We start from the raw sequence: 25486 nt of genomic DNA, 5'->3' as shown, positions 1-25486 counted from the left end.
CTGCGAAGCTGGTAACCAAAACCCTGACCCTCGAGAGATACCAGATAATGTATGGTGCTTAAGGTTTGCACTCTCTTTATCGTATGGTATGAGGGTAGTAGGATCCTCGAGTATAGTGCGTATTTGGCTCCATTTTTCACATGGGGATTGCTCTCGATTATAGTAAGTAGGACTACTTATATAGGCCTCAAAAGCAGTGTGTATATCATGTGGAAATGGATTGATCGAAGCAATAGTTGCCATAATTGCTATAGTTGTAGGATGTAGGATTTGGATTTTCTACGATGCTATTCTACACTGCCACTTTGGTTAGGCTAGGCAGCTCACGGGCAGCTCGCGAACTGGCCGGCCAGCTCACGAGCTGCAAATCTCACCGTTGGCCGGAACATCCACACCGTCTCCATCGCTGAATACGCTTCGGGGGGCCAAGCGAGGCTGAAAATGCTCCGGCCGTGACCTATTCACCGCTGCTTTCGCTCTCGCCAGATTCATCTCCTCCCGTAGAACTGGAGTCAATATATATTGGCGATGCTTCCGTCCCACCCGATTGACCGACTGCCGATCCATCTTTGGTTGTTGGTGTAGGCTCAGCTGGTCCCACTGTCTCTGCCGACACGTCTTCCTCATCCATGCTCATGGCGTCGTCCCCTCCAAAATTAGGCGGAGTCGAACTTGCTGTCCCATTGCTACCTTCACCCTCAATCCTTTCCATCGGCTGCGGATCCACGGTGTCCGACTTGACCTGGCCTGGTTCCATTGAGTCTGAACTAACAATCCCTGTTGACTCAGCAGTCGCTTCCTTGTCGCATCTCGATGCCACCCCATCTCCGTTCCAGAAAGCATATCCAGCAGGCATCGCTGCCATCTGATTTTCTCCACCATTTTCGCCCTCACGATCCAACCCATCCGTCCTTAATCCAGTGCCAACAGCATAAGTCAACTCCACCTCATCTACCCCTTTCTTCCTCAAAACTGGCTCATCCGGAATCGGCACCCCCATCAACTCCTCCCTCTTCCATCTCGCATTAAACGCCTCCCACCCCACATCCATTATATCCGCATGAACTCTCCTCCCCAGTTCCACCTCCTCCTCTCGACGCGCCCCGTAACCATCTATTTCCTCCACCCAATGGTACTTCCGCACCATCATACTCTCCATCTGAAGCACTCGTAGCCTCATCCAATCGCTCGGCGGCGCGTATACAGGCGTTCGTAGACCAAGATCCCACTCCTCCTTCGTCACGCCAATCATCCCCGCGAGACCCTCTCTGTCATGGTCCGCATCCCGAAATATCAGCTTCTCTTGGGCATCCTGTATCCGCCTATACGGTACTGGAACCGGGTGAGGCTCTGATGTTGAACTCTCTGACGAACGGGCTCTCTTGGCCCGCCGTGACCGTGCTCGTCCCCGACCTGTGCCGCGCCCGCGTCCAGGGGGTGTTTTGAAGATTGAAGGCTCCTGGGCCTCGGTTGGGCTTTTTTCTATTTCTGCAGGGATTTTCTTGCGCCACGTCTGCCATTCTGTCGGGGCTCCATTACTATGTTGTGATGGGTCTGCCTGTCCTCCTTGGGATAAAGTGGGAAGACTCGTTTGTTGTGGATTGGCCTGTTCCACCTGGTTTGGCTGCTGAAAAATATCGTTTGACAAAGCCATATCGACCTGCAGTTACCTCATTTACAGTTCTTTGACGTCTGTCAGGGGATGTTCATAATATTCTGGGCGTAGACACAATTTCTTACTCTTCGGCGCTACAGTCGAGAGATGGACATGAGGTTGCATGGCCGGTCTCACGACAGACATTGCAATAAATGAATAATGATGATTGTTTGAAATAGGCAGGCACGATGTGCCCGACGAGAAGTTGGGAGATGCATGCTGTCACAAGAGGGAAGGTGCGAGTGTGCGTATGTATGAGGTTGCTTATTTACGTGGGTATTTCTGCCTTTGTGGACGGATTTGAACGGGGATACCTGAACGTCCATCCATGGTTATGATTGGAGTGAAAGAAAAGAATTGCCGAATAAAATAGCAAATAATGGCGGAATTATATTGTGGAAAGGATGTTTGTTTGAGGTTCTAGGGGCGATGTGAAGGAATATGGGTGGGATCGGGGAAGTGGAATATTCTCCTCTTTTATCATAATAATAAATAATTTGTGGCATTGAATTAAAAAATTTCACGGAATAACGAACCCAACAACCACTTACTTTCTATCACTTGATATTAATTTGGGTATTTGAGTAAGTTGATATAGCCATTTCACGCTTTAATTGCATATGGTTTGTTTTGCTTTGGGAAGCAGCGACTAGTCATATTGCTGTTGTTGACGAAATATTCGAAGCCCAAGAAAAGCGCTACAAGCTACGTTCCTCTATTATCTTTTCCAGTAGTCTCTGAAACCAATGTACATGAGGTCGCTCTATCATACTTCCATGTGTGCCTTTAACGACATGCATCTGGGTGTTCTTTCCGTATTCTCTCCACAGGGATAATCAATTGGGAGGCGTGCTCCAGAAACTCCCCAGTAAAGGGTCCTCAATGAACACATCCAAGCTTGTCACGGAGCCTTCTAGATCATAATCCTGGAAGAGCCCCACAAGATTATGACCAGTTTTGCCCAGTTACCCAGCTGTTCTCGAGTCATTCCAATCACCCGGCCGGGCAGGGTGCGCAAGTGAGAAGATATAATCCAGAGCATCCTCATGTGACTTCTCTCGTAGATTGGAAACAGCCTTTACACAGTCTATGTCGACAAAGCCTAAGAAAAATGAAATGGCCAGCACACTATCGTACCAATCGTTGGTTCGCGCCCATCCCTTGATGCGCGGGGAGCATGATCGATGACGCCGAGAAACTTCACGCTATCCCCATTCTTTTCCATCACCTTGGCAATCTCGAATATTATATTGCCGCCTAATTCTTAAGCCCCAAGTGCATATGGCCCACTAAACTGGACCCTCTAGTAGAACTTTTCGCCGTCGAATCCTCGTGCGCACAGTGCGTACACTGGTCCTTCGTCAAATTGTCGAGCAGGATTCATAAACACGAGAACGTCACCCATGCCAGGATGTATTAAAAACAGGGGTATCTTGGTCCCCCGATGCTGTAGGACGGTGATCGGGTCATATTTGCTGTCCGCATGAGGCTGAAGACGGGTGACTGGGTCTGCTTTCTTCAAATTATCTATAGCCTGGCCAAGTTGACGAAGAACAGGATTCGAAAAGAAAAGCGTTACTGGGATATCCATATTCAATGTCTTTTGGAGGTATATTTTGAGCTTTAGCATATCTATGGAAGAAAGGCCTAGAGATGGCGAGCTCGCGTTTGACGTTATTATCTATACGACCGGGTTTGATGCTGTCACCGGCTCTTTCAGAGCGGTTGACTTCCAAGGGAGAGATGGCCTCAAACTTACAGATCAGTGGAGCAAGTCTATCCAAACTTATCTAGGCCTTACCGTCAACTCCTTTCCAAACATGTTTATGGTCATGAGTCCTCATCAAATGTTCAGCAACATCCCCCGAAGCATCGAATACGCCATCAACTGGATTTCCAACCTCATACGTTACGCCGCTGACAACAATATCACCTACATCGAAGCGACGCCGGAGGGAATGGATCAATGGGGGGACCATGTGAACGAGTGCGCAATAGGACTTTTGGCAAATGAAGTGGACTCCTGGATGACGCGTGTAAATAAGAATCTTGCGCACAAGCAAAAGAGGTCGATAGCGAGATACAATGGCCCGGCGCCAGGGTACAGGAAGCGATGCGATGATGTTGCATCTCGAAAGTATTCCGACTTGAAGATATTTTGAGCGTGGAGTCAATTTGTTGTACAGATTTAGATATTTCCTTGGGGTGCTTGGTTGCTTGTTCAGATATTTACACATTAGCAAATAAAATGAGCCGATAGTAAAAAAATTCAACCTTGATGCATGTGTGATCTGTGAAATTATCCATCCGTCCGTCATATTTCATGCTACGAAAATTCTCCATTCCACATTCCCCACACAGTCGGAGGATCTGGGAAGCCGTTCTTGGAGGGAAGTGGCAGATAATGGTCGATAGGAATGAATCACTTTCTCTTGTTCCGTTTTCCACATAAAAAGCTTATATAAATGCATAACAGCTAAAAAATTGTATATTAATTCTACAGAATTTATTGTTCCTTGACATCAAAATCATTTGTCGCTGCCGGATTATTCAACACCCACTTTATGCCTTCGTCAATAATGTTATCCCATCTTTTACTTGCAGAAAGCGCGTCGCCAAAACGGCGGAACCCATGAGGAACACCTCTGAATACGTTGATATTGGTAGGAACCCTGGAATTTGGGTCAGCTATCATAAAACACTCATCCACGCACGAGCTACGGGAAATAAATCAGATACGCACCCAACTGCTGTTATCTTCGCATATAGCAGCCCTTCGTCACGCAGCGGATCTAGACCCGTGATACCGAAAACAGTCGGTGGTAGCCCTTTCACTTCTTCAGGCGTCGCATTCCCGGGACTTAATTTTGTGTCCATTTTTCTGTCCAGTAAACTGTTCCGCTCGTACTAGTATACCAACAGCATTGTATATCTTGTCGCGCATTTTCGCGACAAGTTATCCTTCATCTTCTTCAACTGCGGCTCGTAGCAGTCCGCATGCACCAGTGACGGAATCATCAGGACCTGACCGACAGGATCTGGACACCCCGATGCTGCCTTGCCTAAATGCTTCTGAAGCACCAGCGTCAAATCAACCGCGCTCCAGCCAATATCCCACCTAGCACGACTTTCTGCCCGTTTCGATTTGCCTCATCGAGGTGACCATGCAACCACACAAAGGCGCCCTGTGCGTCGCCCCAAGCCGTCGGTTATGTGAACTCTGGCGCGTGTCGATAATTCACGTTGACGACAACGACACAGACACTGACTGCGATACTGGCGCATATCGCATCCTTGGACGCCAATGTTCCAAAAACGAAGCCTCCACCGTTGAAGTGAATGTAGACGGGCAGGAGCACTGACGCAGGGACTAACGATGGGCGGTAACTACGCGCCTCAAGGGAGTACCCATCGCGCGTTTGGATCGAGTGGTCGCGCATGTGGACTTGCGGAGATAGTGAGATCATGGCTTTACTGGCGATGGCCTCGCGGCCTTGGTTTGCTTTGAGCGTCATCTCGGAAACAGTTTGGTTGGCTACTGGCGGGGGCAAGCCTGCCTCGATCGCCAGCCACTTGTTGCTGGGTCCGCCATAGGAAGAGAAGTCGCACATAGCTAGTTAGCATAGAGTTCTCATTAATGACTAGTTGCCTCTTCACCACTTTCTAATGGTTGTAGAGGTAGGTCCTCCTGATCTTGCTGATGAGGGGATCGCGCAGCCTCAACCATAGCCGAGTAGGTTAAGCTCCGGGCTCCACCATTCGTCCTATAGGCAACAATGCCGAGAGCAATGCAAAAGATAGTTAAAAACAAAGCAACACCGTACGAGGCAAGTAACGCGGTAGAATTAAAGTTGTAGATATTCACCGAGTTTGTGATGGTGATATCCGTCGAGACCCTTTCGCCGCCCTAACGTTCGCAATGGCGTAATGAGCACTATGGCGTAATGAGCACTATGGCGTAATGAGCACCAAAACCCCCACCTTGCAACTTCAAACTCGTAAACCACAACATGGCGAGACGCAAGAGCCTTCGGGTTCAAGAGAATGAAGCTCGTATGGCTGAAGCTATAATAGCTTACTAGAATCGACAATTTACAAGCTTAAAGGCTATTGCGGAACACTTTCAAGTTGATCGGATGACTTTGACGCGTCGCGTGTCGGGGGGCCATTCCCGAGTGCAAGCGCGACAAAACCAGCAACTTTTATCTGCAGTTGAAGAGAGTACCTTAGTTAAGTGGATTTGCCAATTCTCTTCGATGGGACGCCCTATTAGACACTAGGGAATAAAGGAATTAGTGGAAGAAATCAGGATTCAAAGAGTGCAATGCGTTAACGATGCGTAATCTCAAATTATACGATACCCACCTGTTGGCAAAGAATGGATCTAACGCTTTATTCAACATAATATAGAGCTTGCTACAATTACTACTCGACAAATTAAGTCTGAGTGCAAAGGGTTGGACTTCAAATCGTTTTTAAGCCTAAAACTCATGAAATTGCAGATGGAAGACCACGACTTTTGATTGCAGATGGACATGACAGTCACATTTCTACAAATTTTATTGCTCATTGCATGCAACATAACATCGACCTTGGAGTTTGACGACTTGATTGAGTAACTACGGGCGGGCGGAGCCCTTATATACATCCAGTATACAATCTACGCTGTGCAGCGTACTATCAGGAACATCCCATGTTCCAACACTGATAAACTAATAGTTTGTACACGTGATTCCATATGGTAAACACCAATAACTTCAACATGCAATAACTCAATAGTCAACACCTCAAATAACTTAAAACTAGTTCAAATTGCAGTCCATTGTAATGGTGGGTGCACCAGATGTGAGAATCTAGCCACCCATCGGCGTATCGTAAGCTCTCGTGGTGCTCATTGCGGCTACCACGAGGTATCGTGGAATCAGCTGTTTGCAACCAGCATCCTCCTCCTCGGGAGTGGTGTTGCCCGGTGTCAGCCGCTGCAACGCAGGGGTTTCACCCTCCTGTTGGACGCTCCTCTCGTCCACCAACGGTGCCTGCATGGCGTTCCGTGGTCTTGGGCTCTGCCCGTCCTCACGCGGCATGCGTGGGCTTATCATCAGCTCTTGGCTGGGAACGCTTACCAAAGGTGCCTGCATGGCATCCTGAGGTCTTGGGCCATGCCCGTATCCTTGGTCGCGCAGCATGCGCTTGTCTATCAACGGCTTTTGGCCAGATACGTCTGCATAGACGTTGTGCGGCTGCACATCTCTTTGCCCTACTATGGGGGTTGGCATGTCTGGCCACATGGGCTCATACGTCGCTACGCTGTGCTTCCATTGTCCTTGTGTCTTGGGTCTTAGGTCTACGCCAGCAGGCGGTGCGGTGTTTCCGCTCTTTTCCCTCGTTGTGATTGCACTGGCTAGGCAGATCGTTGCCACTCGTGTCATAAAGGCACTCTTTAGTTTTTCTTGCAGCGTAGGAAGCATGCTTTCTTCATTGCGGCTCTCAACTGGCCTGTAATCGGGTCTGCGCGATGGTCCGTCAGCGGGGTTTGACTTACCTGCTCTATACTCAATTGAGAAATCGAAGGCGGCGAGTTTCTCTGCCCATCGCGCTTGTCGTCGGTTGAGCTCTCTTTTTGTCATGAAGTATTTAAGACTGTCATGATCTGTCTTCACAACGATAGGGTTTTGGCTACCCTCCAGGTAGTGCCGCCAGTGGCGGAACGCCATGACAATGGCTAGCAGTTCGCCGTCGTGAGTCTCATATCGGGACTCTGCGTCTGTCATTTTGCGGGAGAAGAATGCGACTGGGTGCCAGTGGGATTTCGACGGGTCCTCACTGTCGGCGACCTGCTGGGAGATGACAGCTGCAATGGCAAAGCCAGAGGCATCCGTTTCAACAAGGATGCGCTTCGTTGGGTCGAAGTGGACGAGTATTGGCGCCGTTGTGAATATGGTCTTAAGGCTTTGGAATGCTTCCTGAGCCTTTGTTGGGAAGGAGAAGGTGCCGCTCTTCTTGCCTGCCTGCATGCCTTTTAAGAGGTCCGTCATCGGGCTCACCACCTTTGAGTATTGGTAGATGAACCGTCAGTAGAAATTCGCGAAGCCGAGGAAGACTTGGAGCTCTCGGAACGTGGATGGCTCTGGCCATTGAGTTATGGACTCAACACGACTAGGCTCCATGGAAACACCAGTGGTTGACACGACGAAACCAAGGAAATCGACTTGGTCGGTTCCAAACTCACACTTCCTGAGGTTGCAGTACAGCTTATACTGCCGGAGCTGATTGAGGACCTGCTTGACGTGAGCCTCGTGCTCCTCCTCCTTGCAGGAGTAGATGAGGATATCGTCGAGATATATGACGCAGATGGTGTCGACAAGCCCTACCAGTGCTTGGCTAATGTATGCCTGGAACGTCGCTGGCGCATTTGCTAGGCCGAATGGCATGACCAAGTATTCAAAGTGGCCGTATCGGGTGCGAAAGGCGGTCTTCCACTCGTCGCCAGCCCTTATGCGTATCCTATGGTAGGCATCCTTGAGATCTAACTTGGTGTATATCCTTGCACCTACCAAGCGGTCTAAAGTTTCGCTGATTAGGGGCAGGGCGTGGCGGTTCTTAATGGTGATGCTGTTAAGGCCCCGGTAGTCAACGCATAGGCGTAGGCCTCCATCTTTCTTCTGCTGGAAGAGTACTGGTGCTCCTGCTGGGCTAGTGGATCTCCGTATCCATCCCTTCTTCATGCTCTCTTCGACGTAGGTGCGCAATACCTGCAGTTCGCTTTGTGATAGATTGTAGAGGGGCCCAAATGGAGGCTCTCCATCCTTAGTCTCGATGGCGTGGTCGAGCTTGTTGTGCGCTGGCAATATGCTAGCGTTCTCGTTTGAGAAGACGTCAGCGTAGTCGGCGAGGTACTCTGGGAGCGCTGGGGTTGGCGCTGTGGCTGCCATCGCTCGCAGCCTGACAGGGTTCTCGCCATATGAGGAGGTGGTTGAGCCGTCGGGGCGGTAGAAGACAGCATAGACATCCTTGCCTGCCTTCATTTCCTTAAAGAACTCTTCCGGTTCAGAGATCTTGATGTCTGTGCTCTCGAGGGCGTATCGCCATGTCTTCGCTGGCCAATTGACATTCGGATTGCTTGCGGCCAGCCAGGGGTACCCAAGGACTAAGCCTTCGCCTTGGATATCAGCAGCGAGGAAAGACGGGTGGTGCTGCTTCGTCTTGCCAGCACTGTCGGAGACGCTCATGCGGATCTGGTGTTCCCCGTAAATAAAGAAGGAGTTACCAGTGATCGTCTGGGCCTTCGCAAAAGAGGTGCTGTCTTCGCGCAGCCCCCACTGTTTGACCAGGCGTTGGGAGATGAAGTTGGCTTGCGAGCCGGAGTCGATTAGGGCCTTTTCGGTGTACGCGACACCGTTGATGGTCACAGTCACGTCAATCGTGAGCGAGTCGAAGTCGCCCGGGTCCATGGCCCTGTTCCTAGTCTCGCCCGTTATGGCTAGGGGGCTCTTGGGTTTTTTGCCGCAGCGGCGTTTGCACGGAGGCGACTGCGGCAGTCGCGGGAGTAGTGGCCGGACTTCCCGCAGTTAAAGCAACTGAAGGATCTTGTGTTGGTTGCGTCCAGGCTTAGGGCGGGCCTTGATCCTGTGACAGGATTGCGGTTCACTGTCGTCGCTGGACCGTTACCAAGTGTTTCCTTAGGGTCCTCTCTTGATCCGGCCTTGGCGTCAGAGGGTCTAGGTGGTCGCAGTGCGTCTGTGGCCACAGGCCGATGGCTGTTGCGGCCATGGCGGCCATGGCGGCGGTCGTACAGCGGACTGTCGTTGTATGGCCGACCTGCAGGTCCTGCGGGGCGGGCGTCCGCAGTCTTCGCGTTCTCTTGTAGCCTTGCGGCTAGTCGTGCCAGCTCGAGTCGAGAGGTAGGGACCGTCTGATGGTTGGTGATGAGTCGGCGCAGCTCTGGTCGGAGTTTCGTGAGCAGAATCTGTTGCTTCTGGGTCTCTGTGTATGGGTCTAGCTCAGCCTCGAGGCTCTCGAGGTAGGTGACGAACTCCGTCACTTTTTGGCCTGTTCCCTGCAGCGCGTCATGATGTTGTTGCGCGATGGTGAACATGCGATTCACCGGGTCTGCTACATTGTCGAGCAGGAACTTCGAGAATTCCTCCCAGGTGTGGCAGTCCTTTCCTAGTCGTTGTTCTTCTCTCTCATAGGCATCTGCAGGCTCTCCTTTCAAGTATGGGAGCGCCATGAGCACCTTTGCGGCATCTCGTTGGTAGAACACTGGCGACTCGCGAAACACGAGTTCGCAGGCCCGAATGAACTCCTTGTGCCCTTTATGTTCTTGCCCCAGTACTCAGGCGGGGGCTTCATACGAAGGCCGGCGTGATTACGGCGTTGGGGGTAGGCCGGCTGGCTTTTCCCTTCATCGTCGGACTCGGCGTTGGCCCGGCGTTTTGATGATGATTCAGACTGTTGCGACAGCTGACTGCGGCTCTCTTCGATGTCGCCCTGCTGGAGCTGGTACTCGAGTTTATCAATCCGGGCTTGGACCGCTCGTTGTTCGAGTTGTTTCCTCAGTTGTTGCTCTCGCCGGAGCAGGCGTTCCAGCGGATCTTGCTCGTCATTCTCTGGGCGGGGTTCTGCTCTCCGAGCTGCCTCGCTCTCAAGGTCCGTCAACAGTGAGTCGCCTCTCGGTGTCCGCCTGTCAGGCACTGCAGAGGCGGCGGCGCTGCGAGTGCCCACCATACATACTCCTCCCAAAGGGTTGAGCGGCTAGAATGTGAGAATCATATCACTCGATGTTCAAGACAGGTAAGCAGCATGGAGTTCAACAGGGAATCGTATTCCATTCATAGGTAGCTATTCAAACTAGCCGCTGGCTTCCTATTGAAGCCAGCTCGCCCCTACTTATACTCTTGCGTGTGCCCTCAACTAACTAGGGCGAAAGGGGGAAGAAGCTCGGCGATCCCCCTTTTACTCGGCCATGGCGATGGCTCCTGGATTGCCACGTGATGTGACATTATCCACCGCACGTAAAGGTGCTCTAGTACTGCAGGATCCATCGTATGCTCCGTATCTGGCTCTTCAGCTAGGCGGCGGCGTTTATAGCTAGTCTCTTGGCCCCGGGCCATAGCTTCTTTAATGCTGGTTTGCTGGGAGAGGACTTTCGCGGCTTGTGAAGACATTATATCGATGCTATGAGCCTTTATTAAATGACTCGATATATTAGCAGTGTCTCCAGACTCCAGATACTCTTTGTGACATAGCTTGCATCGCCAGAGCATCTTTCCACTTGAGTTGGTAATACGTGTCTCCCGTGAGGTTTCATTGTAGTCCCATATCTTTGATCTGCGATCGCATTTTTGTGTAGGAGTTGAGAGGATGAACAAGGTGCTCTAGATTGTCCGCTGTCAATGATTGACAAGCTATCAGACTGTTGGGAGGCCATAGTGGTTTATATTGTAGTACTGAATTGTAACCAAGGAATCTAGGTATGAAAAATGAATAGCAGCAGACGAAAGAATAGTGAACAAGATTGGTAGGTACAATAGGCAGCAGTGGTCACTGTCTAGGCTTCCACGTAGCTGTGGAGAGCAGCCTGTTGGGGGAAGGACCGAAAAATTGTCACCGTGCACAAATCATGTGGCGGTTTTGTCAGTCGGACCTTCAGGTTTTGCGCAATGGGCAAGAAGGCTTCGACAATAGATTACAGCATTCGGGTCAATTGATTCTAACTATTCTAATGGCCTACTCACTATTTATGGGCGTTTTGGGGCCCTACAGTAATTACCGTAATCCTCCGTATGCCCACTGTTCTGTACAGAGTTTTCACCTGCCCCGCTAAGGGCCATGGAGGGGATTACCAAACTTCTAAGCCAAAAACCCGGAATCCCTCAGCTCCCGTTCCGATTCCCAACAAGCCTAGCACTTGACTTCCCACGTGATTGGAACTAATAGTTTGGACTGAACTGAACTGATATAAATTTTGCTAAACTGAACTGAACTGAACTGTTGAAACCTTAAACTGGACTGAACTGGACTGAACTGGACTGAACTGGACTGAACTGGACTGGACTGGACTGGTTAAACTGATAAACTGATAAACTATTGGCCACACTGATCATGGTCTCGGGCGTAGGTCATCTCGTCGAGGTAGGTTACGTTACGTTGGTGGTTGTGGACTGTGTTCCATCTACGAAGCTGAAGTGCGTCGAGTAAGATGCATTGTGCAGCTTGCACACGTGGTGATCCTCACTCTGGTATTCACCATGCTTAACCCAGATTTCGGGAACCTAGTAAATGGCCTTGTTGCTGTTGTGAATCTGTGCGTAGGTTATGGGGAGCTTAGAAAATTCAGTTGCGATTAGAGACGAGCCGGGGCTGTCGCCGGCACGAAGGCAAATAGCCGAAGATTGGTACGCTAGACCTATAGACATCTGTAGTCAGTAATTGCCTTTAATGAAACGAAAAATCCCTAAATTAATTGGCTTTTTCTGCATTAAGTATTGCTGCTATTTTGCGGTATAGAGGAAAGGGCCGTTAAATACATACTATTAACAGTGAAGGTTATTAACTGTGTCTTAAATACCATGGTGTATGGGGATCAACCATTCCACGTCTTCCCATCTCAAACCTTTATCTCGATTTGCGGCGGTTGCTATTGTTGGCATTCCATGGTCTGCGACGGCATTAACTCACGAACGTTCCTGGTACAGTATGGAGTTTGATGACCGGCGAGAAGTTTGCCGCGGATGGGTTGGAGATAATCTGAGGGGTAAAAGTGGAGCGTGAGAATAAAGTGGGGTGCATGGGGAAGCGGGGAAGCGGTAAACCTCTTTTGGGTTGCCGGTGTCAGTTTCCCCGCTCGCCGATCCTAGCGCCGATCTTTTTGATAATCCTTGAGTCCTTCTGTGACCCCCTAGTCTTCCGGATATCAACAACCGCAACCCGAGTAACGTAGTTTGTGTTCCGCAAAGTCCGAGGAGCGTCTGTTATCTAGTTCGGGGAGCGAATATCTGGACTTTCTACTGCATTAAGATTCAAAAGAATTACCAAACAATTACCATTACATCCCTACTTCGAAGAAAACACGTGAGAATATAGATTCACTCTCGACAGTAATACTAGAATTTTCTTACCCTATTACATAAGTCATCCTATAACACTCGTATGTAGAACTATAACATCTATGGGCAACTATAAGGTTAGTAGGAGATGTTAGTGGGAGGGAGATCGGCAAGAGGGTTAATACTGTATAATTTATTTGATGTAACGTGCATGTATAACGAAAGTGCCAAACAAGCGAAAGTGCCAAAATATCGCGACTACCCCATAAGAATTGCGATAAATCCACCACAACAATATAAATTAATTAAAACTACTCAGAGTCCTCTTCCTCAGACCTGTCTATTACAATCTGACAAGTGCGCGCATTGTGTCCAGTCTCACCACACTTGCCACAGCGACGTGCATGGGTTTCTTCCCTTGGCTTCCGACCACTACTTGCCCTTATTTCTTGCTCTACTTGCTGCACAACGTCCCTCTCGTCCTGTAGCTCCTGTGCTACCTGTTGACTAAGTGATCCTCCTTGCTGTAGTCGTGTTTTTTTAGCTCTCCGGCGCTTGCTTAGCACTTCATTTGCCTGTCACAGGTTTTGGTTCTCTGCTTTTAACAATGCTAATTGATGCATTATTTGCGATGCATCCTTTGTAAACTGGTCAACAGCTGCATAGATTGAGGTTGGAGAGCTATTTTGATGATGCGCAATTCGGTTTTTAATGAAAGTAGACTGTGATACAGCTTCAGTTGGGTTATTTGGTGTCTGAGAAACCCATGGTTGAGCGGTGTTTGGGTGAGAGGTTGGAGGTGTTGGCGTCTTAAACCTAAGGTCAAGTGTAGATATTACACTCTCAGGGCTAAATGGAAGAAGCCCAGCACCTCGGAACCCTCCCTGAATATTGCTTTCTGTCATTGCAATGTTAAATGCAGCGTGGAAGGTAGGAAAGAAGTCATCCTTAGTAATGTGAATAATATGAGCCCGCATCATATCTTCAATTTGCCGACCGTAAGCTCTCTTTAATGGGCCAAAACAGCCAACATCAAGTGGTTGGAGTATATGGGAAGAGTGAGCAGGCATACAAAGTGTAATAATGTTGTGTTCTTTGCAGTACTCCTCAAACTTGTCTGAGTGGTGGCTCTCATGACCATCAAGGACTAACAAGCGATAACCACCAACACTCCGGGGCTTTGTGTGCTTCTCAAAATGCTGAATCCAATCCATACCTCTCTCGTTTGTAGTCCAGCCATTTGCAGTAACAGCGATTACCCAATCTGCTGGAAATCCACTATTCTCATACCAAGATGCAAGGTGGTTTTTACCTGCCACAATGACAAATGGCGGCACTGCCCAACCTTGAGAACTAACGCCTTGGATTACTGTAACCCATTCCCGATTGCCAGGCTGCACCTTTTTTGCCTTTGCCCGCCCATCTGAGCTCGTTACTACCGTTGCGCTTGAGATGACGCCCATCATAAACCCAGTCTCATCAAAGTTGTAGATATCTGCATTGTTGATGCCATACTTTAGAATTGTGTTCCATACAAGCTCAAACCAGCCACGAATGACTTCTGGATCTTCGCACTTAGCCTCTGGTAGTCGTATTTTCGCTGGAAGCGTGTCCGGAGCTCTACATGGCGCTTAACAAAGTTTGAAGCCCAACATGACCCGATGCGTGGTGCGTCGCGTGTTGCAAGTAGTCGATTTGCCATATCTTCAACAATAGACAACTGAGGAGGGAACCCTTTAGCAGCTAAGTCAAGTATATACTGAACAAGAACTGATTCCTCTAGGTTACTTAATTTCCGTAAGTTGGCTTGGATATCGCGTCGTGAAGGTACACCTTGTAAACGGTGACGTAGCTTGCGGTGGTCTACGGAATAGATCCTAGCTGCAACTTGAAGGCGCAAATTTGGGTCGCTTTGCATAGCTTGGATAGCTAGCACTAATTTGCTTTCATCATTTTTATGGCGCATGTTTTGTTGTGGAGGAATTTAACATTTAGTTGGGGGGGTTGGTCACCGCATGATTTTGGCACTTTCGCTTGTTTGGCACTTTCGTTATACATGCACGTTACCTTTACATACAATTTATGTCATAATACCTCTAAATTATAGTCACCGCGAAATGCACTATACTAACACCCACATAGGCCAAGCAACAGTGGGTTCCTAGCCTTATTAACAATACTGAAATGGAGCCCCTAATGAAAGCTTTAATTAGGATATCCGGATCGTCCTCGTAACGTGGACTCCGTCCACGTCCCGCGCAGCCCCGATAATGCTCTCCTGGGAGCTATTGTCCACAACGTCCTCCATCCGCCTCACGCCCCCCACGCTCACATTTGCCACATACCTCCCCGCTCTATGCGCGTCCCCCGGCGCGCCCTGCTCGCCCCGCCCCATCGGCGTCATCAAGACCCCGCCGTCGTCGCCATCGGCCTTGGGCCGCGAGCCCGACCCCATCTGACCATATTCCGCCAAGTTGTTGTTAGCAGCCTTTCGGTCGCGCGAGTGGTGGATCTTGTTGCGCACGAGGAAGGCAAAGGCCGGGATGCAGTTCACGCAGATGGCGATGCAGCCCTCGATGGTGGCCCAGAAGGCTAGCCACGAGATGTTGATCTGCGAGCTCTTGTTGGCGTGCAGCGTGAAGGCGCGGATGAAGGCCACGATGATGGTGGTAAAGCCGGCGCAGAAGGAAATGCCAGTGCCGATTTTTTGGAGGAGGTTCATCTGTAGGTTCCAGATAAGGGAGATGGGGATCGACATGACTAGGGATGAGGGTTAGTGGGTGCGGACTGAAGAGGGTGAAGGCATACTTAGGAGGTCGGTGGTCACGTCGCTGGCCATGCAAAAGTAGAGAGACCACGATCGCAGCTGCGCAAACTCTTTGGTGGCACACTTCCCCACGATGTTGTAGTTATGCATTGGCCCGCAGGAAACAAGCCCCGAGACGACGGCAATGATATATACGACCACGGTGAATATGAGAACCCCGTACCAAAACCTTGCGTAGATCGACCTCACGCGCTCTATCAGCCTCCTGAACATGAGCAGCAGGCTGATCTTGACGCACCACAGCGTCGTCAAAAACATGATGTTGGTGGCGAGGACGCTCCGCAGCATCTTCGTGTACTGCTGCGCGAAGTCTGGCGGCCGCTGCATCTTGCCATCCATGATGCCCTGGAACATGTAGATCTTGGGGAAAATGGAGAAGTTGAGGCCCGAGTAGGCGAGGTAGAAGATGAGCGCCGCCCAGCAGAAGTAGTCGTCGAGGCCAAAGCCGTGGCCAGCCTTCCAGCGCACGAGGATGCGGGTGAGGACAAAGGCGATGGCAACGACCATGCACGCGATGATGGCGCTCGTGTTCGTCGCGCGAGTGATATAGCCGCCGCTCATGGCGGCCACCATGGTTGGGACGACAGAGCTGGGGCTCTCCCTGCTGTGCCGTCAACGGGTCGCTGTGAAGGAAGGCGTTGGGCGGGACAATGCTCGAGTTTCCCATGGGATGTTTGTGGGATGACGGAGGGGGTAAAAGCAGTGATGGACGCTCAGAACTTTGTGTCCAACAGTCCAAGGGCATATCTATCCCTATACGTTGAAGTCGTATAGTAGGGGTGGCAAAACCCAAGCGACCAGCCTCGTGCGGGAGGCGGCATTCGGGTAGGGGCTATATCAGAATGGGGCGATGATGGCGAACGATATCACAGACACTCCTACGGAGTAACGTACTTGACAAGCGAGTCGTATTTGCATGCGAGTCGTATCGCAACACACCAAATCTGCACTTTACAGGTTAATAACTCAACAAATTAATTATTTAAAACCTCTAAAACTACCCTAATTAGGAACCTGCTTTAATGGGCATGTACGGGCAGTATGTGTGAGTGATCTACACATACTACATGCTGGTGGCGCACGAATTTGCAGGTCTGCTAGCTCACCTGTAACCCTACCCTCAACTACTATATTTGCTGTTTGTGCCCGCTCTAGGCCTTCCTGAACCGTTAAAACACCTCCCCTAGCTATATACGACCTCCTTACGGCTCTCTTCTTCTTTTGCCTCTCATTTGCGGCCCGTAGCTGCTTGTTTTCGTCCGCAAGAAGGACCGCATTATGCATAGCCATTTGGCACCCTTTTACTAGCTGCTGGAATGCCTGCTCTGTAGGGCTTGAGAAGCCTGCTGTACGGCGCTGAACAGATTCCTTAATTGCAGTAGCCTGACGGTCCAATTGACTAACATTATGGGGTGTTTCAGGTACCCAACGGTCCTGGGTAGTGTCTAGGTGAAGTAGAGGTGGGGTTGGTGTCCGTAATTGAGTATTCAGCTTTGAGAGCACCCGTTCTGGGTCGTATGGGTGTATGCCAGTGGCTGCAAAGCCACTACGGATCACATTAGCTGTTATAGAGTCTTTGCGGGCTGCAAGGTAGGCTGTAAGGAAGTCAGGTTTGTCAATATGACTAACTCCAACCCGCATATACCCCTCGATTTGTTTTCCATATAACCGTTTCATAACTGCAAAGCAGCTAACGTCAAGTGGTTGCAAAAGATGTGACGAGTGTGGAGGCATACAGAGTGTGATAATTGAGTGCTCCTTGCAAAACAGGTCAAATTCAGGAGTGGAATGACTTCCATGTCCGTCAAGAATCAAGAGCCTGTAAACACCCTTTGTACGGTCCTTTGTGTGCTTCTGGAAGACGTCCGTAAGCCAGGTAAGGCCTAAAGAGTCGTCCGTCCACCCGTTATTACTAACTGCAATGGTCCAATCTCGAGGCAAGGTATCCGTACACCAACTTGATATATGGACCTTTCCCTCAAATATAACCATTGGTGGCACACTCCACCCGCTTGCTGCAATTGACTCAATAACGGTAACCCATTCACGGTTCCCTGGCTGCACACAAACGGGCTTATGAACCCGCTCAGAACCCGTAATCACTTTTGCGGTTGTAATCACTCCCATTTGAAATCCCGTCTCGTCAAAGTTATAGATGTCATCTTCCTGAATCCCATATTTGGCAATTGTGTTCTGTAAAAGTCGAAACCAATCCCGAATAACGATAGGATCTTCACATTTTGCCCGTTGATAATCGTATTTACGGGTGTACTTTGATTGGAGGAAAGGGTGGCGCTTTACAAAGTTGTAAACCCATCGTTGGCCAACTGTAAGAGGGGTAGAGTAGACCACGTCAGACCGTTTTTGGAGTAATAGATTTGCCATTTGCCATACAGATTCAGATCTAAGGGGTAGACCTCGTTTCTCCATAGATAATATCCATTCGACAAGTGTTGACTCCTCTGTGTTGCTAAGTTTTTTATTTGCGGTTGTAAATCATGTCAAGCAACGCGTCCGTTAACGCGGTCGCGGACAGTTGTGTATGGCACATCGTAGGTTGTACAAGCCGCTTTAAGGTTGCTAAAATAGCCTTGATGGAAGGCCTGAATAGCTAAATCAATTCGGCCTTCAATCTGACTAGCCGGAGTGTTCTGTGGTTGAGCCATTATAGTCATTAGTGTCCGTAAAGTGCAGATTTGGTGTGTTGCGATACGACTCGCATGCAAATACGACTCGCTTGTCAAGTACGTTAGATTGTAAGCGGTTACATAAGCAAACCCCAGCAAACTGCTCTAGCAACACTAGAATCATAAAACAGGCCAAATTGATAAAGAGAGTGATTTATAGTAGAGTAAGATTCATAATAGTAGAAATGAATCACTTAATAAGAAGTGATTCATAGTAAGAATACCCCTATTTCTACTTGCCTTATTCCTCTTTGTGCCTTTCCTTTCTTCTTATAATATCAACTTCTTCAACTCTTACTTCAACTATTACTAATTATAATCTCAGTCACGAGGTATGCCAGGCGGGGTTTGGCGCCTGCCCGATCGGGGAAGGTGCATGCACGGGCCTGCCGCCGCTTTCAACTTCTATAAGGAGGGCCGCTCCTCCCCCTCGACTTCTGTCCCTCTCCACCGTCGCTCCTTCCCTCCCAACATTCTCGCACCTGCTGCGCTCATTCGTGCGATGCTTGGTCCCTTCCACCCCCTTTCACACTGCATGGCCCCGCCCAACGTATCCCCCTGCTCGGCCTCGCCACAGCTGAAAACCCGCAGTGGCACATGAACGCCTTCGCAGAGCTACAACCGATTTACGCCCTTCGATGGCTGCGCCGTCCATGCCACCGAGCTATTCACGATGGCAACGAGCCCTCTGAGCATCGACGTCTGGCCGTCAGAGCTGTCAAGATGCGAGATTGAGCGTTCAGATCGCAGCTCTTGTGCCCTTCTTCGTCGCCGCACACATCTATACCCTCTTGCGACTGTGGCATGCGCAATCCGCCTTGAGAGTGTCTTGCGCTACGACCTAGCCAATCGCAAAAATGCCTCACAGTGACATGGCTGGCCCTTGCGTAGACCGCTACGCGGCACAGCGGTGCCATTTGCTTTCAGTCTAGGCCGATCTTGGAGAGAAGGGCCGAATTCTGTTTGCGAGCCTAGCTTCTTGGTGTCATACTGACATTCGTTGCACTCAGTTTGCTATCAAACTCAAGAGCAAACTTAGAAATCTCCTCCTCATCTACAAGTCACTATACATATTTTGGCTTGTCACACCAATGTAAGGACACAGGGCACCCAGCTCACAGTAATAGCATATGAGAGTGCGAGTCGGAGGCTAAACGGATGCTATCCTATAGGTCTACTACGAGGGATACAAAAAAGATGAAGGGAAAAAAGATGAAGGGAAAAAAGATGAAGGGAAAAAAGATGAAGGGGGCGATTCGGAGGGTCCTCGGTGTGCATTCGTGATGACCCTGGAATCGAGGGAGAACGAGTGTTCCGAAGAGGCGGCAATTGAACTGTCTCGGGGTGTTTCGTGTACGAGGCGTTCGTTGCTCCGTAACTTCTACTGTGGGTATGGGGGCGTCCACCGGCGGTGTGGACGGGATTCTGGTCTGGGATGCCGACAGGATAACTAGTAGATCCTTGACCTCCTGTATCTGTGCTTTGAGGTGGTCCATTCGACTCGGGATATCTTCGGATGGCACAGCGGTCGTAGCTGCAGCGGTGGTTTGTCTGGTAGTCATTCTGGGCAGTTGACCGTCGTTGTCTTGGGGTATGTTTGATGTCGGCTTTTTCGACATATTGCCTCGGGTGTGTATCGGTACTGATACGAAAGAGCTTGACTTCCGGTAGCTCGTAGCTATCAACGCTCTTGTAAGGATGCCAAAGCCCTCAGTGATGGAAAGCATCGGAGTCGGGCAGGTTACGGTCATGTGGGGAGCATTAGGGTAGGTTATCCGAGTCGGACCAGTTTCGGGTACTTAAGGAAATTGACTCAACAGGGGTTCCTCTCTTCATCTTTTTTGTATCCTTCATAGTAGACCTATAGGATAGCATCCGTTTAGCCTCCGACTCGCACTCTCATATGCTATTACTGTGAGCTGGGTGCCCTGTGTCATTACATTATACAAAAAAGATCACGCCTGCCGGGGACGGCCGTACTTAAATAATATCCCACACCGGAACGACTCAGGAGAACTACCGTTACACCATCGACTGCGACTCGGTGATGTTTCGGAGGAGAGACCTGACGACTTCAAATAGCCGTGATTCCAGAGATCTCATGGACAGCCAGTGGATCAGGGTTTGATTCTTCAGAACAAGCTGGTAAAGTCGCCGACGCGTTGGCGCCAAATAGGATACGAGATCCTTAAGAACCCCCTCATAGCACAGAGGAAATTGTGGACAAGAGCGTTGATAGCTACGAGCTACCGGAAGTCAAGCTCTTTCGTATCAGTACCGATACACACCCGAGGCAATATGTCGAAAAAGCCGACATCAAACATACCCCAAGACAACGACGGTCAACTGCCCAGAATGACTACCAGACAAACCACCGCTGCAGCTACGACCGCTGTGCCATCCGAAGATATCCCGAGTCGAATGGACCACCTCAAAGCACAGATACAGGAGGTCAAGGATCTACTAGTTATCCTGTCGGCATCCCAGACCAGAATCCCGTCCACACCGCCGGTGGACGCCCCCATACCCACAGTAGAAGTTACGGAGCAACGAACGCCTCGTACACGAAACACCCCGAGACAGTTCAATTGCCGCCTCTTCGGAACACTCGTTCTCCCTCGATTCCAGGGTCATCACGAATGCACACCGAGGACCCTCCGAATCGCTATAAGAAATCAACCATCTCTGAGAAAATCCTTCCTCTCAGCGATGGGGTAGAACATATCTTCTTACAATGGAGCGCTTCGATTCGGGATCGACTCGTAGTCAATGAGGACCACTACCTTACCGACGTCTCGAGAAGAGCGTTGATATGGGGAACTACGACCGGCCTGGCGAAGACCTACCTAGAGCCCCAATACCTGTCCGCTACGCATGGGTTCCGCAGTGCTGAGGAGATGATGGATCTACTAGGTTCATACTACCTCACAGGCAATGAGATGGAACAGGCCAGGAACCTCTTCGACGACCTGCAAATGGGAGAGAAAGGGCATGCTAGCGAAACCTTCCCAGAGTTCAAGGCTCGTTTCCAAAGTGCAGCTATCACAGGACAAGTCTCTGAGTCGGAATGGTTTCGGTACATGTGGAACAAGTTAACTCCTCAATTCCGCAGCCGCGTCGCGATCATCAAAAACCAATGGAAGGGAGAATACCAGACCATGGTATGAGAACTTACCGCTTTCGACCAGGAACGGCGCCGGAACAACGAATTGAATCCTCTACCCACTCTCGCAAGGACGTCCACACGTACCACGGATACGGCAAAGGCGTCATCAGCGTCGAAGCCGACTCGAGCCACATCCGCTCTGTTCACCCGAACCGTGTTCCTCCCCAAGCCAGCCATACCGGAACGTCTGAGAACCGCAGTCCCTGCGCCCTCAGGAAACTGTTTCAAGTGTGGCAAGCCTGGCCATTTCCAGGACAAATACCCCCTTAACGCCACTATCAAGGAAATGGACCGTAATGACCCCGAGGCAGAAGAACAATGGGAAGAAGCTGTGGAACTTCAATGGGATGCGTCCCTCGAAGAAAACGACAAGGCCTAGGAGAAGGCTCCTTCCTAGGTATACGCAAATGTGACCTGCGAGGACTAGACTTACGAGAACTCCTGGGAGGTACCCAGTTCTTAGTTGACACGACCCTGAGTATGAATGGACTCGGGGTGCAAACGAAGTCCCTAGCAGACACAGGAGCAAATGGCTACCTCGTCATTAACAAGCCTTTCGCAATACGACTGTCGAAAGCGCTTCAGAGCCCCATACAGAAACTACCCTACTCTGTACCCATACGTGGATTTCAGCGCAAAATCCAAGGCCACGTATCGGAGTATATTCGGTTACACTTAACAGTCGAAGGACGCTGGATATATAACTGCCCCTTTGTACTCCTGGACCTCGGAGCACAAGATGTGATAATTGGGAAGAAGCTTTTCAGCCGCTTCCGAATACTACTCGACTCTGCAAAGAGCTGGTTAGCATGGCCAAAGGAGTACCTGCTGACTCCTAGCTGGAGCAAGGAGATCACCTTGCCCTACCACTCACGCGAAACGTCCATTAAACATCCTGCATATCAGTTGGATGCGAATCGCTGGGATTTCGCAATCCACCGCGAAGACAGACGCCGCGCAGGCGGACGGTCGATGGAAATGAAAGTGATAACTTCTGACTACGAAGAGATCACCGATACGCCATCGAACCCACTACGAAACCAGGAGGTTTCTCCCCCACCCAAATGGAAACCTCCACCGCAGAAAACCCTAGTACATAGGTTTACGCCCATGCATATATGCGAAATCAGTGCAAATGCTTTCCACCACGAGATGATGCGAAACGACACCGAGTTTTTTCAGACTAGCATCTACGAAATCGATCAGATCATTCATGAAAAGGAGTTGGTAGAGGACGAAGAAACGCTCCGCCTCATCCAGCAGAAGCTTCCGCATATGCACCGGAGGTACACCGATGTCTTTTCGAAGTTGGAATCAGATTGAATCCCCCCCCACCGCATATATGACCACAAGATACAGCTCGAAGCCCCTTTACCAAACGCTTTCTCCCCGTTATATCGACAGGGCACCGAAGAGCTTAAGGCTACCAAGCAATACCTGCTGGAAAACCTGGAAAAGGGATTCATCGTCAACAGCAACAGCCCCTTCGCGTCCCCTATCCTATTCGTAAAGAAAGCGGATGGCAAATTAAGATTTTGCATCGATTACCGGAAGTTAAATGGTCTCACCCGGAACGATCCCTACCCCATCCCGCGTATCGATGAACTACTAGGACGGGTGTCGAAAGCAAAAATCTTCACGAAGCTAGATATCAGACAAGCCTTCCATCGTATATGGATGCACCCCGACTCGGAAGAGTACACGACCTTTCGGACTCGCTATGGATCCTATAAGTGCAAAGTGCTGCCATTTGGACTAACGAACGGTCCCGCAACCTATCAGCGGTATATGAATGACGTCCTGATGCAATACTTAGACGACTTCTGTACCGCATACTTAGACGACATCCTAATCTATTCAGAGGACCCTACGGAACACACAGACCATGTGCATAAGGTCCTACAGCGTCTCCGAGAAGCTGGACTCCAAGCTGATTTGAACAAATGCGAGTTCAACGTCACCAGGACAAAATACTTGGGTTATGTTCTCACTACCTCCGGTGTCAAAGTGGACCCTGACAAAATCGAACCCCTTCGTAACTGGATCCGACCGACCACTGTTACGGGTGTTAAGTCCTACCTGGGATTCTGTGGCTTCTATAGACAATTCATTCGTAATTTTGGCAAAATAGCAAAGCCCCTCACCACCATCACTAGTCCCTCGGAGCCGTTCCGGTGGACAGACGAATGTGAGGATGTGTTCGAGGAATTGCGACGACAACTTTTAGCGGTACAGGCACTTCACCACTTCAACCCCGAATTGCCTACAAAGCTGGAGACCGACTCCTCTGATGGAGTGGTAGCTGGTGTCCTGTCTCAAGAACACCCTGACAAGCGATGGTACCCCATAAGCTTTTACAGTCATGTCCTATCTGGACATGAGATCAATTGGGAGATCCACGACAAGGAACTATTCGCAATAGTAAAGGCCTTCGGAAAATGGAGGCCCGAGTTGGCTTCGGTGCGCCACCGAGTCGACGTGTACACTGACCACCGTTCGCTGGAATATTTCATGTCTACCAAGGTTCTCACCGCGAAGCAGGTTCGATGGATGGAGCTACTCTCCGACTTCAACTTCTGCATTACGTACACTGCGGGCAAAAATAACCAGAAGGCTGATATTCTGAGCCGAAGAGACCAGGACTTGGTAACGCAGCAGAAAGTCAAACTTGATAGTAGGGCGAGGGTATTGTTAGGTCCAAGCCGCCTACACCCCCGAATCAGCACCGAACTCGCCGAGAGCTACATAGCATCCATTAATTCAATGGACACCGCCAAGCCCCAGGTGCCCTTCAATTTAATAGAGGCGCTATGTGCGGACAATCGGAAGTCGTTCACCGAGACTCGCGCGAAACAACCCCTACCGGACGGATTCGCGATGAACGACCAGCTCCTCCTATACAAAGGCCGCCTATGTGTGAATCGCCACACTGACCTATGTACGAAACTGATCCGGGAAGCGCACGATCAAGTGTCGTCAGCACACCCAAGTGGCAGGAAAACCTACCAATTGCTCACCCCAAAGTATCATTGGGTCGGGATGGAAGCGGACTGTTTGCAGTATGTACGAAACTGCGTGACATGCCGGCTTTCTCACACCAATGTCACTAAGCAACAAGGATTTCTACACCCACTACCCGTACCCGAATACCCTATGCAACACCTCACCATGGACTTCAAGGAGTTCCCAAGGGACAAGCATGGATACGATAGCATCTTAGTGTTTATGGACTGACTCAGAAAGAGTTCAGTGACAATACCTTGCTACAAAACCACAACTGCCCGGCAGATGGCGCAATTGTTCATCGAATGGATATACCGATTCGGACACACTCCGGAGTCAATTGTAAGCGACCACGGACCCCAATTCGTATCATCCTTTTGGCAAGAGTTCTGTCGAATTATCGGCATTAAGGTTAATCTGTCGACTGCCTATCATAAGCAGACCAACGGGCAGACGGAAATCATGAACTGATACATCGATCAGAGACTGAGGCCTTTCATATCCCATTATCAGGATAACTGGAGCGAACTCATCCCCATAATGGACCGCGTGCAAATGACACTCCCCCACGCATCCATTGGCATGACCCCCTACCGACTCAAGTACGGAACCGATCCGCATACGAGTTGGGATTGGAACACTCCGAGAAGCACCAACCCCCGGGAGACCCTAAACCGAGAGGAAGCCAAGGCGGTGGCAGACCGAATGCATACCGCATGGATCCACGCAAAGGAAAACATGGCAAAGGCACAAGAGGAAATGTCTAAGCACGCGAATTGACGCCGAAGGGCCATCGACTGGGACATAGGAGATAGAGTGTACCTATCGACCAAAAATTTGAAAAACTCTCGTCCTAGCCGCAAGCTGGGCCAACAATGGGTCAGACCATATACGGTGGTGGAACGGATTGGGCATGCATTTCGATTGGAACTACCTACCGGTTCGCAAATACACGATGTGTTCTCACCAGACGTACTCATGAAGGATCCGAATAATCCCCTACCTGGTCAGGATCCGCCTGAGCCTAGCAGCGAAGTGATAGATGGCGTAGAGGAATGGGAAGTGGAAAAGATCCTCGCCGTAAGGTTCCACCGGAAG

At 50.0% G+C, this 25486-nt stretch overlaps 6 protein-coding genes across 6 annotated transcripts; 1 reads left to right on the top strand and 5 right to left on the bottom strand.

The window, feature by feature from the left end:
- Positions 1-256: 256 nt before the first annotated feature.
- VC83_08276 (uncharacterized protein) lies at positions 257-2085 on the bottom strand. The gene has a single exon (XM_024471831.1). The coding sequence runs from the start codon at positions 1652-1654 to the stop codon at positions 458-460; it is 1197 nt and encodes a 398-aa protein (XP_024320726.1). The 5' UTR covers positions 1655-2085; the 3' UTR covers positions 257-457.
- A 762-nt stretch (positions 2086-2847) lies between these two features.
- VC83_08275 (uncharacterized protein) lies at positions 2848-3860 on the top strand. The gene is made up of 2 exons (XM_024471830.1): positions 2848-3164; positions 3215-3860. The coding sequence occupies exon 2, from the start codon at positions 3292-3294 to the stop codon at positions 3817-3819; it is 528 nt and encodes a 175-aa protein (XP_024320729.1). The 5' UTR covers positions 2848-3164; positions 3215-3291; the 3' UTR covers positions 3820-3860.
- Positions 3861-4163: 303 nt separating this feature from the next.
- Positions 4164-4534, bottom strand: VC83_08274 (uncharacterized protein; the record flags this gene model as incomplete). The annotated part of the gene is made up of 2 exons (XM_024471829.1): positions 4164-4329; positions 4401-4534. The coding sequence occupies 2 exons, from the start codon at positions 4532-4534 to the stop codon at positions 4164-4166; spliced, it is 300 nt and encodes a 99-aa protein (XP_024320728.1).
- A 332-nt stretch (positions 4535-4866) lies between these two features.
- Positions 4867-5268, bottom strand: VC83_08273 (uncharacterized protein; the record flags this gene model as incomplete). The annotated part of the gene is made up of 1 exon (XM_024471828.1): positions 4867-5268. One exon carries the CDS (start codon positions 5266-5268, stop codon positions 4867-4869), a length of 402 nt encoding a protein of 133 aa, XP_024320731.1.
- A 5254-nt stretch (positions 5269-10522) lies between these two features.
- On the bottom strand, positions 10523-11188 carry VC83_08272 (uncharacterized protein). The gene is made up of 2 exons (XM_024471827.1): positions 10911-11188; positions 10523-10842 (listed from the first exon to the last, which is right to left on the bottom strand). Exons 1-2 carry the CDS (start codon positions 11085-11087, stop codon positions 10567-10569), a joined length of 453 nt encoding a protein of 150 aa, XP_024320730.1. The 5' UTR covers positions 11088-11188; the 3' UTR covers positions 10523-10566.
- A 3478-nt stretch (positions 11189-14666) lies between these two features.
- On the bottom strand, positions 14667-16570 carry VC83_08271 (uncharacterized protein). Its single transcript, XM_024471826.1, has 2 exons — positions 15514-16570; positions 14667-15465 (listed from the first exon to the last, which is right to left on the bottom strand). The coding sequence occupies exons 1-2, from the start codon at positions 16103-16105 to the stop codon at positions 14915-14917; spliced, it is 1143 nt and encodes a 380-aa protein (XP_024320733.1). The 5' UTR covers positions 16106-16570; the 3' UTR covers positions 14667-14914.
- Positions 16571-25486: the final 8916 nt, after the last annotated feature.

This window comes from Pseudogymnoascus destructans (genome assembly GCF_001641265.1).
Source record: "Pseudogymnoascus destructans isolate 20631-21 unplaced genomic scaffold scaffold_24, whole genome shotgun sequence".
In the NCBI taxonomy this organism is placed as follows: domain Eukaryota; kingdom Fungi; phylum Ascomycota; class Leotiomycetes; order Thelebolales; family Thelebolaceae; genus Pseudogymnoascus; species Pseudogymnoascus destructans.
Note: the sequence above shows the minus strand (reverse complement) of the source record. Positions and strands in the feature narration are given on the sequence as shown.